This window comes from Taeniopygia guttata, chromosome W, assembly GCF_048771995.1.
Source record: "Taeniopygia guttata chromosome W, bTaeGut7.mat, whole genome shotgun sequence".
Taxonomy (NCBI): Eukaryota; Metazoa; Chordata; class Aves; order Passeriformes; family Estrildidae; genus Taeniopygia; species Taeniopygia guttata.
In genome coordinates, this window is record NC_133064.1 from 3201547 (window position 1) to 3214433 (window position 12887).

The following is a 12887-nucleotide window of genomic DNA, read 5'->3' on the forward strand; positions in this document are numbered from 1 at the left end:
ATTTATTACCAATTTTTCCCAATTTTCACCAATTTTTTCCAAATTTTTCCCATTTTTTTTCTCATTTTTCCCCCAATTTTTTTCCCAATTTTCCTCAGTTTTTTTCCACTTTTATCCCAATTTTTCCAATTTTTCCCATTTTTCTTCCATTTTTTTCTCAATTTTCCCCCAATTTTTTCCCAATTTTCCTCAATTTTTTCCATTTTTATCCCACTTTTTTCCTCAATTTTTCCCCATCCTTTCCCACTTTTATCCCAATTTTTCCCAATTTTTTCTCAATTTTTATTCCATTTTTATTCCAATTTCCCCAATTTTTCTCAATTTCCCCCAAATTTTCCCCAATCTTCCCCAATTTATCCCAATCTTCCCCAATTTCCCCCCAATTTTCCTCAATTTTTTCCCATTTTTATCCCAATTTTTCCTCAATTTTTTCCCACATTTATCCCAATTTTTTCTCAATTTTTATTCCATTTTTATCCCAATTTTTCCCCATTTTTTTCAATTTCCACCAAATTTTCCCCAATTTTCCCCCGATTTTTCCCATTTTTATCCCAATTTCCCCCCATTTTTTCCCAAATTATCCCATTTCCCCCCCAATTTTTATCCCATTAAAATCCAATTTTCCTCCAATTCTTCCAAAATTTTCCCCCAATTTTCCCAATTTTTTACGATTTTTATCCAATTTTCCCCAATTTTTTCTTAATTTTTATCCCATTTTTATCCGAATTTTTCCCCAATTGTTCCCATTTTCATCCAATTTTTTTTCCAATTTTAATCAAATTTTAATCAAATTATTCCCCATTTTTAGCCAATTTTAATCCAAATTTAATTTAAATTTTCCCCATTTTTCCCAATTTTTCTCTGTATTTTTCCCAAAATTTTTCCCAATTTTTCCCCAAATTCTTTGCCAATTTTCCCCAATTTTTCCCCAATTTTCCCCCCATTTTCTCCCATAATTATCTTTTTTTTAACCATTTTTTGTCATTTTTTCCCCATTTTTTGTCCATTTTCCCCAAATTTTCACCAAAATTTCCCCAATTTTCCCCCCAACTTTCCCCAATTTTTCCCCCAATTTTCCTCCGTTTTTTACTGATTATTTTGCCATTTTTATTCCAATTTTTTGCCATTTTTTCTCATATCTTCCCCATTTTCACCCCAATTTTTACCAATTTTTCCCCCAATTTCCCTCCATTGTCTCCCATAATAATCTTATTTTTTAACCGTTTTTTGCTATTTTCCCCCATTATTTTGTCTGTTTTCCCCCAAATTTTCGTCCATTATCCCAAATTTTTTCCCCAATTTTCCCCTATTTTCCCCAATTTTCTCCCATAATAATCTTATTTTTAACTGGTTTTTTTGCCTTTTTTCCCTAATTTTTTGTCAGTTTTTCCCCAAATTTTCACCAAATTTTCCCCCAATTTTTTTCCCAATTTTCTCCCATAATAATCTTATTTTTTAACTGTTTTTTTGCCTTTTTTCTCTCATTTTTTCCCCAATTTTCCCCCAAATTTTCACCAATTTTTCTCCCATTGTCTCCCATAATAATCTTATTTTTTAACCATTTTTTGCCTTTTTCCCTCATTTTTTTGTCCGTTTTCCCCCAAATTTTCACCAAATTATCCCAAATTTTTTTCCCAATTTTTCCCAATTTTCCCCCATTTTCTCCCACAATAATCTTATTTTTTAACCGTTTTTTTGCCATTTTTTCTCCATTTTTTATCCGTTTTCCCCCAAATTTTCACCAAATTTCCCCCAAATTTTTTCCCATCTTTCCCCAATTTTCCCCAATTTTCCCCCAAATTTTCCCCAATTTTTCCTGATTTTTTGCCATTTTTATTCCAATTTTTTGCCATTTTTTCTCATTTTTCCCCCATTTTTTCTCAATTTTTCCCCAAATTTTCCCCCATTTTTTCACCACATTGTCCCCCATAATAATCTTATTTTTTAACCGTTTTTTGCCATTTTCCCCATTTTTTGTCCGTTTTCCTCCAAATTTTCATCAAATTTCCCCCAATTTTTTTCCTAATTTTTCCCAATTTCCCCCAATTTTTTTCCCAATTTTTCCCCCATTTTCTCCCATAATAATCTTATTTTTAACCCTTTTTTTGCCATTTTTCCTTGTATTTTGTCCGTTTTCCCCCAATTTTCACCAAATTACCCCAATTTTTTTTCCCAATTATCCCAAATTCTTCCCCAAATTTCCCCCAATTTTTCCTTATTTTTTTGCCATATATTTTCCAATTTTTTGCCATTTTTCCTCATTTCTTCCCCATTTTTTCTCCGTTTTCCCCCAAATTTCCCCCCAAATTTCCCCAAATTTTCCCTCAAATTTTCCCCCATTTGTTCCCATAATAATCTTATTTTTTAACCATTTTTTTCCCATTTTTCCCCCATTTTTTATCCGTTTTCCCCCAAATTTTCACCAAATTCCCCCCAATTTTCCCCAAAATTTTCCCCGATTTTCTCCTGATTTTTTGCCATTTTTATTCCAATTTTTTGCCATTTTTCCTCATTTCTTCCCCATTTTTTCTCTGTTTTCCCCCAAATTTTCTCCAAATTTCCCCTTTTCACTCATAATCTTATTTTTTAACCTTTTTTTTTGCCTTTTTTCCCTCATTTTTCGTCCATTTTCCCCCAAATTTTCACCAAAATTTCCCCAATTTTTCCCCAAATTTTCCCCCCAATTTTCCCCCATTTTCTCCCATAATAATCTTATTTTTTAACCATTTTTTTTGCCATTTTTCCCTCATTTTTTGTCTGTTTTCCCCCGAATTTACACCAAATTTCCCCCAATTTTTTCCCAATTTTCCCCAAATTTTCCCGCATTGTTTCCTAATTTTTGCCATTTTTATTCCAATTTTTCCATTTTTCCTCATTTCTTCCCCATTTTTTCTCCGTTTTCCCCAAAATTTTCACCAAAATTTCCCCAATTTTTTCCCAAATTTTCCCCCAATTTTCCCCCATTTTCTCCCATAATAATCTTATTTTTTACCCGTTTTTTTGCCATTTTTCCCCGTTTTTTGTCCGTTTTTCCCCAAATTTTCACCAACTGATCCCAATTTTTTCCCCCAATTTTCCCCCAAATTTTCCCCCAAATTTCCCCCAATTTTTTCCCAATTTTCCCCATTTTTTCCTAATTTTTTGCCATTTTTATTCCAATTTTTTTGCCTTGTTCCCCTTTTTTTCTTCTCTTTTCCCCAAAATTTCCCCAAAATCTCCCCCAATTTTCCCCCATTTTCACCCATAATAATCTTATTTTTTAACCCTTTTTTTGCTGTTTTTTCCTCATTTTTTATCCGTTTTTCCCCAAATTTTCACCAAATTATCCCAAATTTTTCCCCCAATTTTTCCCCATTTCCCCCCCCCGTTTTCTCACATAATAATCTTATTTTTTAACCGTTTTTTGGCCCTTTTTCCCTCATTTTTTGTCCATTTTCCCCCACATTTCCACCAAATTTCCCCCAAATTTTCCCCAATTTTTCCCCCATTTTTCCTGATTTTTTGCCATTTTTATTCTAATTTTTTGCCATTTTTCCTCATTTCTTCCCCATTTTTCCCCAATTTTCCCCAAATTTTCCCCATTTTCCCCCCATTTTTTCCCCCATTTTCTCCCATAATAATCTTATTTTTTAACCTTTTTTTTTGCCATTTCCCCCCCATTTTTTGTCCGTTTTCCACCAAATTTTCACCAAATGATCCCAAATTTTTTCCGGATATTTGCTAATTTCCCCCAATTTTTGCCCCATTTTCTCCCATAATAATCTTATTTTTTAACCTTTTTTTTGTGATTTTTTCCCCATTTTTTGTCCGTTTTCCCCCAAATTTTCACCAAATTTCCCCCAATTTTTCCCAAATTATTCCCAATTTTCCCCAAAATTTTCCCCTTTTTTTCCTGATTTTTTGCCATTTTTCCTCATTTCTTCCTCATGTTTTCTCCATTTTCACCCAAATTTTCACCAAATTTTCCCCAACTTTTTCCCCAATTATTCCCAATTTTTCCCCAATTTTCCCCCAAATTTTCCCCCATTTTTTCCTGTTTTTTTGCCATTTTTATTCCAATTTTTTTGCCATTTCCCCCCCATTTTTTCTCCGTTATCCCCCAAATTTTCCCCCATTTTTTCCCCCATTTTTTCCCCCATTTTCTCCCATAATAATCTTATTTTTTAACCATTTTTTGCCTTTTTTGCCCGTTTTCCCCCAAATTTTCACAAAAATGATCTAAATTTTTTTCTCAATTTTTTTCCTAATTTTCCCCAATTTTCCTAATTTCCCCCCCATTTTCTCCCATAATAATCTTATTTTTTTACCGTTTTTTTGCATTTTTTTCCCTCATATTTTGTCCGTTTTCCCTCAAAATTTCGCTAAAATTTCCCCAATATTTTCCCAATTATTCCCAAATTTTTCCCCATTTTCCCCCCCTTTTCCCCCATAATAATCTTATTTTTTAACCATTTTTTCCCATTTTTTCCCTCATTTTTTCTCCGTTTTCCCCCAAATTTTCACCAAATTTCCCCTATTTTTTCCCATAATAATCTTATTTTTAAACCATTTTTTTGCCTTTTTTCACTCATTTTTTGTCCGTTTTTCCCCAAATTTTCACCAAATTTCCCCCAATTTTTTTCCCAATTTTCCCCAAATTTTCCCCCAATTTTCCCCCATTTCCCCCCCATTTTCTCCCATAATAATCTTATTTTTTAACCTTTTTTTTCCATTTTTCTCCTATTTTTTCTCCGTTTTCCCCCAAATCTTCACCAAATGATCCCAAATTTTTTCCCAAATTTTCCCAATTTTCCCCCAAATTTTCTCAATTTTTTCCTGATTTTTTGCCATTTTTATTCCAATTTTTTGCCATTTTTCGTCATTTCTTCCCCAATTTTTTTCCATTTTCCCCCAAATTTTACCCAATTTTCCCCAAATTTTCCCCCATTTTCTCCCATAATAATCTTATTTTTTAACCGTTTTTTTGCCGTTTTTTCCCCATTTTTTATCCGTTTTTCCCCAAATTTTCACCAAATGATCCCAAATTTTTTTCCTCATTTTCCACACCTTATTCCCAAATTTCCCCATTTTTTCCTGATTTTTTTTGCCATTTTTATTCCAATTTTTGCCATTTTTCCTCATTTCATCTCCATTTTTTCTCAGTTTTTCCTCAAATTTTCCCCCAATTTCCCCCATTTTCTCCCATAATAATCTTATTTTTTAACCGTTTTTTTGTCATTTTTCCCCCATTTTTTGTCCGTTTTCCCCCAAATTTTCACCAAATTATCCCAAATTTTTTTCCCAAATTTTCCCTAAATTATCCCCAATTTCCCCCCCATTTTTTCCCATAATAATCTTATTTTTAAACCATTTTTTTGCCTTTTTTCCCTCATTTTTCGTCCGTTTTCCCCCAAATTTTCACCAAAATTTCCCCAATTTTTCCCCAAATTTTCCCCCATTTCCCCCCCATTTTCTCCTATAATAATCTTATTTTTTAACTGTTTTTTTCCCATTTTTTCCCCATTTTTTATCCGTTTTCTCCCAAATTTTCACCAAATGATCCCAAATTTTTTTCCCCAAATTTTCCCAATTTTCACCAAATTTTCCCCCATTTTCTCCCATAATAATCTTATTTTTTAAACGTTTTTTCCCATTTTTCCCCCATTTTTTATCCATTTTCCCCCAAATTTTCACCAAAATTTTCCCAATTTTCCCTATTTTCCCCCATTTTCTCCCATAATAATCTTATTTTCTAACCGTTTTTTTGCTATTTTTTCCCCATTTTTTCTCCGTTTTCCTCCAAATTTTCACCAAAATTTCCCCATTTTTTCCCCCAATTTTCCCCCAAATTTTCTCCTATTTTTCCCTAAATTTTTTTCCATTTTTATTCAATTTTTTTGCCATTTTTCCTCATTTCTTCACCATTTTTCCCCAATTTTCCCCAAATTTTCACCAAATTTCTCCCAAATTTTCCCCAATTTTCCCCCATTTTTTCCCCCATTTTCACCCATAATAATCTTATTTTTTAACTGTTTTTTTGCCATTTTTCCCTCATTTTTTGTCCGTTTACCCCAAATTTTCACAAAATTATCCCAAATTTTTTCCCATTTCCCCCCATTTTCCCCCATAATAATCTTTTTAACCCTTTTTTTGCCTTTTTTCCCCATTTTTTGTCCGTTTTTCCCCAAATTTTCACCAAATTTCCCCCAAATTTTTTCCCATTTTTCCCCAATTTTTCCCAATTTTCCCCCAAATTTTTCCCTCTATTTTTCCTGATTTTTTTTTCCATACATTTTCCAATTTTTTGCCATTTTTCCTCATTTCTTCCCCATTCTTTCTCCGTTTTCCCCCAAATTTTCACCAAAATTTCTCCCCCATTTTCTCCCATAATAATCTTATATTTTACCCATTTTTTTTCCGTTTTTTCCCCATTTTTTGTCCGTTTTTCCCCAAATTTTCACCAACTGATCCCAAATTTTTTCCCCAATTTTTCCCCAAATTTTCCCCCATTTTTCCTAATTTTTTGCCATTTTTATTCCAATTTTTTGCCGTTTTTCCTCATTTCTTCCCCATTTTTTCTCTGTTTTCCCCCAAATTTTCCCCCAATTTTCCCCCAATTTTCCCCCCATTTTCACCCATAATAATCTTATTTTTTAACCGGTTTTTGCCATTTTTTCCCCATTTTTTGTCAGTTTTCCTCCAAATTTTCACCAAAATTTCTTTAATTTTTCCCCCAACTTTCCCCCATTTTTTCCCATAATAATCTTATTTTTAACCGTTTTTTGCCATTTTTTCCCCATTTTTTGTCCGTTTTCCCCCAATTTTACCCCATATTTTCTCTAATTTTTTCCCCAAATTTTCTCCCCCAATTTTTTCTGATTTTTTGCCATTTTTATTCCAATTTTTTGCCATTTTTCCTCATTTTTTCGCTATTTTTCTCAGTTTTTCCCCAAATTTTCACCAAATTTTCCCCAAATGATCCCAAATTTTCCCCCAATTTTTCCCCAAATTTCCCCCATTTCCTCCCATATTAATCTTATTTTTTAACCATTTTTTTGCGGTTTTTTCCCCATTTTTTGTCCATTTTCCCCCAAATTTTCACCAAAATTCCCCCATTTCTTTTCCTGATTATTCCCAGTTTTTCTCCAATTTTCCCCCAATATTCTCCCATAATAATCTTATTTTTAACTTTTTTTTGCCATTTTTTCCCCATTTTTTCACCGTTTCCCCCCAAATTTTCACCAAAATTTCCCCAAATTATACCAAATTTTTCCCCAATTTTCCCCCATTTTCTCCCATAATAATCTTATTTTTTAACCATTTTTTCCCCATTTTTCCCCATTTTTTGTCCGTTTTCCCTCAAATTTCCCCCAATTTTTTCCCAATTTCCCCCAAATTTTCCCCAAATTTTCCCCCCGTTTTCTCCCATAATAATCTTATTTTTTAACCATTTTTTCCCCATTTTCCCCATTTTTTGTCCGTTTTCCCTCAAATTTCCCCCAATTTTTTCCCAATTTCCCCCAAATTTTCCCCAAATTTTCCCCCCGTTTTCTCCCATAATAATCTTATTTTTTAACCATTTTTTCCCCATTTTCCCCATTTTTTGTCCGTTTTCCCTCAAATTTCCCCCAATTTTTTCCCAATTATTCCCATATTTTCCCCCAATTTTTCCCATATTTTCTCCCATAATAATCCTATTTTTTAACCGTTTTTTTGCCATTTTTCCCTCATTTTTCCTCCGTTTTTCCTCAAATTTTCACCGAATGATCCCAAATTTTTTTCCCTATTTTTCCCCCACTTATTCCTGATTTTTCCGTAACTTTTCCCGATATTTTTGCAGGGCAAGCCGGACCTGAACACGACCCTGCCCATCCGGCAGACCGCGTCCATTTTCAAGCAGCCGGTGACCAAAATCACCAACCACCCCGGGAACAAAGTCAGGAGTGACCCGCAGAGACTGAGCGAGCAGCCGCGGCAGGTCAGGGGTTAAATGTTCCTAAATCTGGGGGGGAAAAATTCCCAAAATTTAGGGAAATATTTGGGAAAAAATCGGAAAAATCTGGGGAAAAAATTGGGGAAAAATTGGGAGAAAGTTGGGGCAAAGTTCGGTGAAAAATGAAGAAAAAATGAGAATAAAATGGGGGAAAATTGGGAAAAAATTGGGGAATAAATGAGGAAAACTTGGAGGAAAATTGGGAAAAATTTAAGAAAAAATGAGGAAAACTTGCAGAATATATGAGGAAAAATTGGGGAAAATTGGGGAAAAAAATGGGGAAAAATTGGGGGAAAATGTGGAGAAAAATCGGGAAAAAATTGGGAGAAATGGGGAAAAAATTTAGGAAAATTGAGGAAAAAATGGGGAGAAATTGGGAAAATGGGGAAAATATTGGAGAATAAATGAGGAAAATTGGAAAAAATTGGGGAAAAAATGGAGGGAAAATGGGGGAAAATTTGGGGAAAATGGGGAAAAAAAGGAGAAAAATTGGGAAAAATTTGGGAAAAATTTGGGGGAAAATGGGGAAAAAATCAGGAAAAAAAATCAGAGAAATTTGGCAAAAAATGGGGAAAAAATTAGCAAAATACTCGATTTTTTGAGGGGAAAAAATGGGGAAAAAATCGGAAAAAAAAGGGAAAATTTGGAGAAAATTTGGGAAAAATTGGGGAAAAAATGGGGAAAAAATGGGGAAAAAGGGAGAAAAATTGGGAAAAATTTGGGGGAAAATGGGAGAAAAAATGGAGAAAAATTGCGGAAAAATTGGGAAAATTTGTGGAAAAAAATTGGGAAATATTGGGAAAAATGTGGGGGGAAATTTGATGTAAAATGGGGCAAGTTTGGGCAAAGTGAGGAATGAGGCGGGAACAAAGTCAGGAGTGACCCGCAGAGACTGAGCGAGAGCACTGGCAGGGAAGGGGTTAAATATTCCCAAATTTGGGGGGGGAAATTGGGAAAAATTGGGGGAAAATTGGGAAAAAATTGGGGGAAAATGGGGAAAAATGTAGGGAAAATTGGGGAATAAATGAGGAAAAATTGGGAATAAATGAGGAAAAATTGGGGAAAATTGGGAAAAATTGGAGGAAAAATTTGGGGGGAAAATGGGGGAAAATTGGGGGAAAATTGGACAGAATTTGGGGAAATTGGTGGAAAATTGGAAAAAATTGGGGAAAAAGAGGAGAAAAATTGGGGGAAGATTGGAAAAAAATTGGGAAAAAAAGGAGAAAATTTGGTCAAAATTTGGTAAAAATTGGGAAAAATGGGAGAAAAATTGGGAGAAAAATGGGGGAAAATTGGAAAAAAATGGGGAAAATGGGGGAAAATCGGGGGAAAAAAGGGGAAAAATTGGAGAAAAAAGTGGAGAAAAATTTGAGGAAAAAATGAGAGAAAATTGGGAAAAAATTGGGGAAAATGGAGGAAAATTGGAAAAAATTTGGGAAAATGGGAGAAAAAATGGGAGAAATTGGAAAAAATTAGGTAAAATTGGGGGAAAATTGGGAAAAAATGGGGAAAAATGGGGAGAAAATGAGCAAAAAGTTCGATTATTTGAGGGGAAAAAATGGAGAAAAATTCGCAAAAAAAAGGGAAAAACTTGGGAAAAATTGGGAAAAAGATGGGGAAAAAATGGGGAAAAAATGGGGAATAAAGGAGAAAAATTGGGGGAAAATTGTGGAAACAATTCGGGAAATATTGGGAAAAATTTGGGAAAAATTGGGGCAAAATTTGGGGGCAAATGGGGCAAGTTTGGGCAAAGTGAGGAATGAGGCGGGAACAAAGTCAGGAGTGACCCGCAGAGACTGAGCGAGAGCACCGGCAGGGAAGGGGTTAAATGTTCCAAAATTTGGGGGGAAATTCCAAAAATTTGGGGGAAAATTTGGGATAATTTGGGGAAAAATGGGCGAAAAACGGGTAAAAAATGGGCGAAAAATTCGATTTTTTGAAGGAAAAATTGGGGGGAAAATGGGCAAAAAGTTATATTTTTTAAAGGAAAAGTTGGGTGAAAAATGAAGAAAAATGAGAATAAAATGGGGAAAAATTGGGGTAAATTTGGGAAAAAAATGGAAAAAATTGGGGAATAAATGAGAAAAAATTGGGGGAAAAATTGGGAAAAAATTGGGTAAAAATGGAGGAAAATTACAAAAAATTTGGGAAGAAATGCAGAAAAATTGGGAAAAATTGGGGAAAAATTGGGAAAAAATTGGGTAAAAATGGAGGAAAATTGGGAGAAAATTGGGGGAAATTTGGGAAAAATTTGGGATAAATTGGGGGAAATTTTGGGAAAATTGGGAAAAATTGGGAAAAATTGGAAAAAAATTGGGAAAAAAATAGGGAAAAAAAGGAGAAAAATTGGGGAAAATTTGGAAAAAATGGGGAAAAAAATTAGGGAATAAATGAGGAAAAATTGGGGGGAAATTTGGAATAAATGAGGAAAAATTGGGGGGAAATTTTGAATAAATGAGGAAAAATTGGGGAAAATTTGGAAAAATTTGGAAAAAATGGGAAAAATTGGGGAAAAAATGGGGAAAATTGGGAAAAATAGGGGGAAAATGGGGAAAAAATTTGGGGAAAAAAAGGAGAAAAATTGGTGGAAAATTGGAAAAAAATTGGGGAAAAAAAGGAGAAAAATTGGGAGAAATTTGGGAAAAATTGGGGAAAACTGAGCAAAAAATTTGTTTTTTGAGGGGAAAAAATGGGGAAAAATTTGGAAAAAAATGGGAAAAATGGGGAAAAAAATGGGGAAAATTTGGAAAAAATTGGGAAAAACGAGAAAAATTGGGAAAATTTTGGGGGAAAATGAGAAAAAATTGGGGGAAATGAGATAAAATTGGGGGGAAAATGAAGAAAATTGGGGAAAAAAGGGGGAAAATTGGGAAAAAAATAGGGGAAAAATTGGGAAAATTTGTGGAAAACATTTGGGAACTATTGGGAATAATTTGGGGAAAAATTTGGGGTAAAATGGGGCAAGTTTGGGCAAAGTGAGGAATGAGGCGGGAACAAAGTCAGGAGTGACCCGCAGAGACTGAGCGAGCAGCACCGGCAGGGAAGGGGTTAAACTGTCCTAAATTTGGGGGAAAAATTCCCACATTTTGGGGGAAAATTGGGGGAAAAATGGGAAAAATATTGGGGAAAAATTGGAGAAAAAGTGGGGGAAATTGGGGGAAAATTGGGAAAAAATTGGGGAAAAGTTGGGTGAAAAATGAAGAAAAAGTGAGAATAAGATGGGGAAAAAATGGGGAAAAAAAGGAGAAAAATTGGGCAAAAATTGGGAAAAATGGGAGAAAAAATGGGAGAAATTGGGGAAAAATGGGGAAAAATTTAGGGAAATTGGGGGAAAATTGGGAAAAAATTGCGGGAAAATTGAAAAATTGGAAAAAAAATGAGAAAAATTGGGAAAATGGGGAAAATTAAGGAAAAATTACAGGAAAATTTGGGGAAAATTTGTGGAAAAATTGGGAAAATTTAGTTAAAAAAATAAGATTATTATGGGAGAAAATGGAGAAAAAATTGCGTAAAATATGAGAAAAAATGGGGAAAAATTGAGTAAAAAACTGGATAAAAATTCGAATTTTTGAGGGAAAAAATCAGGAAAAAAAGGAGGAGAAAATTGGGGAAAAATTTGGGAAAAACGGGGGGAAATAAGGAAAAAATTGGGTAAAAATAGAGGATAATTGGAAAAAAATTGGGGGAAATTGGTAAAAAAATTGGGGGAAATTGGTAAAAAAATTGGGGAAAAAATGAGTAAAAATTGGGCAAAAATTTGGGAAATAATGGGGAAAAATTGGGAAGAAATTGGGAAAAAATTGAGGAAAAATCAGGAAAAAAATAAGAAAAAAATGGGAAAAAGTCAAAAAAAGTCAGGAAAAATTGGAGAAAAGTCAGGAAAAAATTGGGAAAAATTGGGGGAAAATTTGGGGGAAATTGGGGAAAAATGGAGGAAAATGGTAGAAAAAATGGGGGAAAAATGGAGAAAAATTGGGGGAAAATTGGGAAGAAATTGAGGAAGAAATGAGGAAAAATCAGGAAAAAATTTGGAAAAATTGGGAAATAATCAGGGAGAAATTAGGAAAAAATTGGGAGAAATTGGGGAAAAAAAGGGAAGAAATTCAGGAAAATTGGGGAAAATCAGGAAAACATTGGGAAATAATTGGGGGAAAATTAGGAAAAAATCAGGAAAATTAGGGGAAAAAATGGGACAAAAATAGGGAAAAATGCGGAGAAAATTGGGGGGAAAATTGGGTTACAACGGAGGAAAATGGGAGAAAAAATGGGGAAAATCAGGGAAAAAATAGGGAAAAAATCAGAAAAAAATTAGGAAAAATTGGAAAAAAATCAGAAAACATAGGGGAAATTTGGGGGTAAAATTGGGGAAAAATGGAGGAAAAGGGGAGAAAAAATGTGAAAAATTGGGGGAAATTTTGCGGGAAATTTTGGAAAAATTTGGGGAAAATGGGGGAAAATTGGAAAAAAATGGGGAAATTTGGGAAAAAATTGGGGGGAAAAAATTGGGGGAAAATTGGGGGAAAATTGGGGAAAAAATCGACAAAATTGGGAAAAAATCAGGAAAAAAGTGGAGAAAATTGGAGAAAAATTGGGGAAAATTTGGGGGAAAAATTAGTTAAAAAATAAGATTATTATGGGAGAAAATGGGGGAAAATTTGGGGAAAAATGAGGAAAAATTGGGGAAAATTGGGAAGAAATTAAAGAAAAATTGGGGAAAAATCAGGAAAAAATTTGGAAAAATTGGAGAAAAATTGGGGAAATTGAGGGAAAATGGAGGAAAATGGGAGAAAAACTGGGGAAAATTGGGGGAAATTTGGGGGGAAATTTGGGAAAAATTTGGGGAAAAAAGGGAAAAAATCAGGAAAAATTAGGGAAAAATCAGGAAAAAATTGGAAAAAATTTGGAAAAATGGAGA

At 33.8% G+C, this 12887-nt stretch overlaps 1 protein-coding gene across 4 annotated transcripts in view; it reads left to right on the forward strand.

The window, feature by feature from the left end:
• LOC140682130 (methyl-CpG-binding domain protein 2-like) overlaps positions 1 to 12887 on the forward strand; it is a 43696-nt gene that overhangs the window by 4170 nt on the left and 26639 nt on the right. For all 4 annotated transcript variants that reach the window (XR_012053388.1, XR_012053389.1, XM_072923036.1 and 1 more), the window contains exon 3: positions 7820 to 7957. Coding sequence is in view for 2 of the 4 variants with exons in the window: in XM_072923036.1 (XP_072779137.1) it covers positions 7820 to 7957 (138 nt within the window). In the remaining 2 variants the exon portion in view is untranslated. The remainder of the gene's footprint in view (positions 1 to 7819; positions 7958 to 12887) is intronic.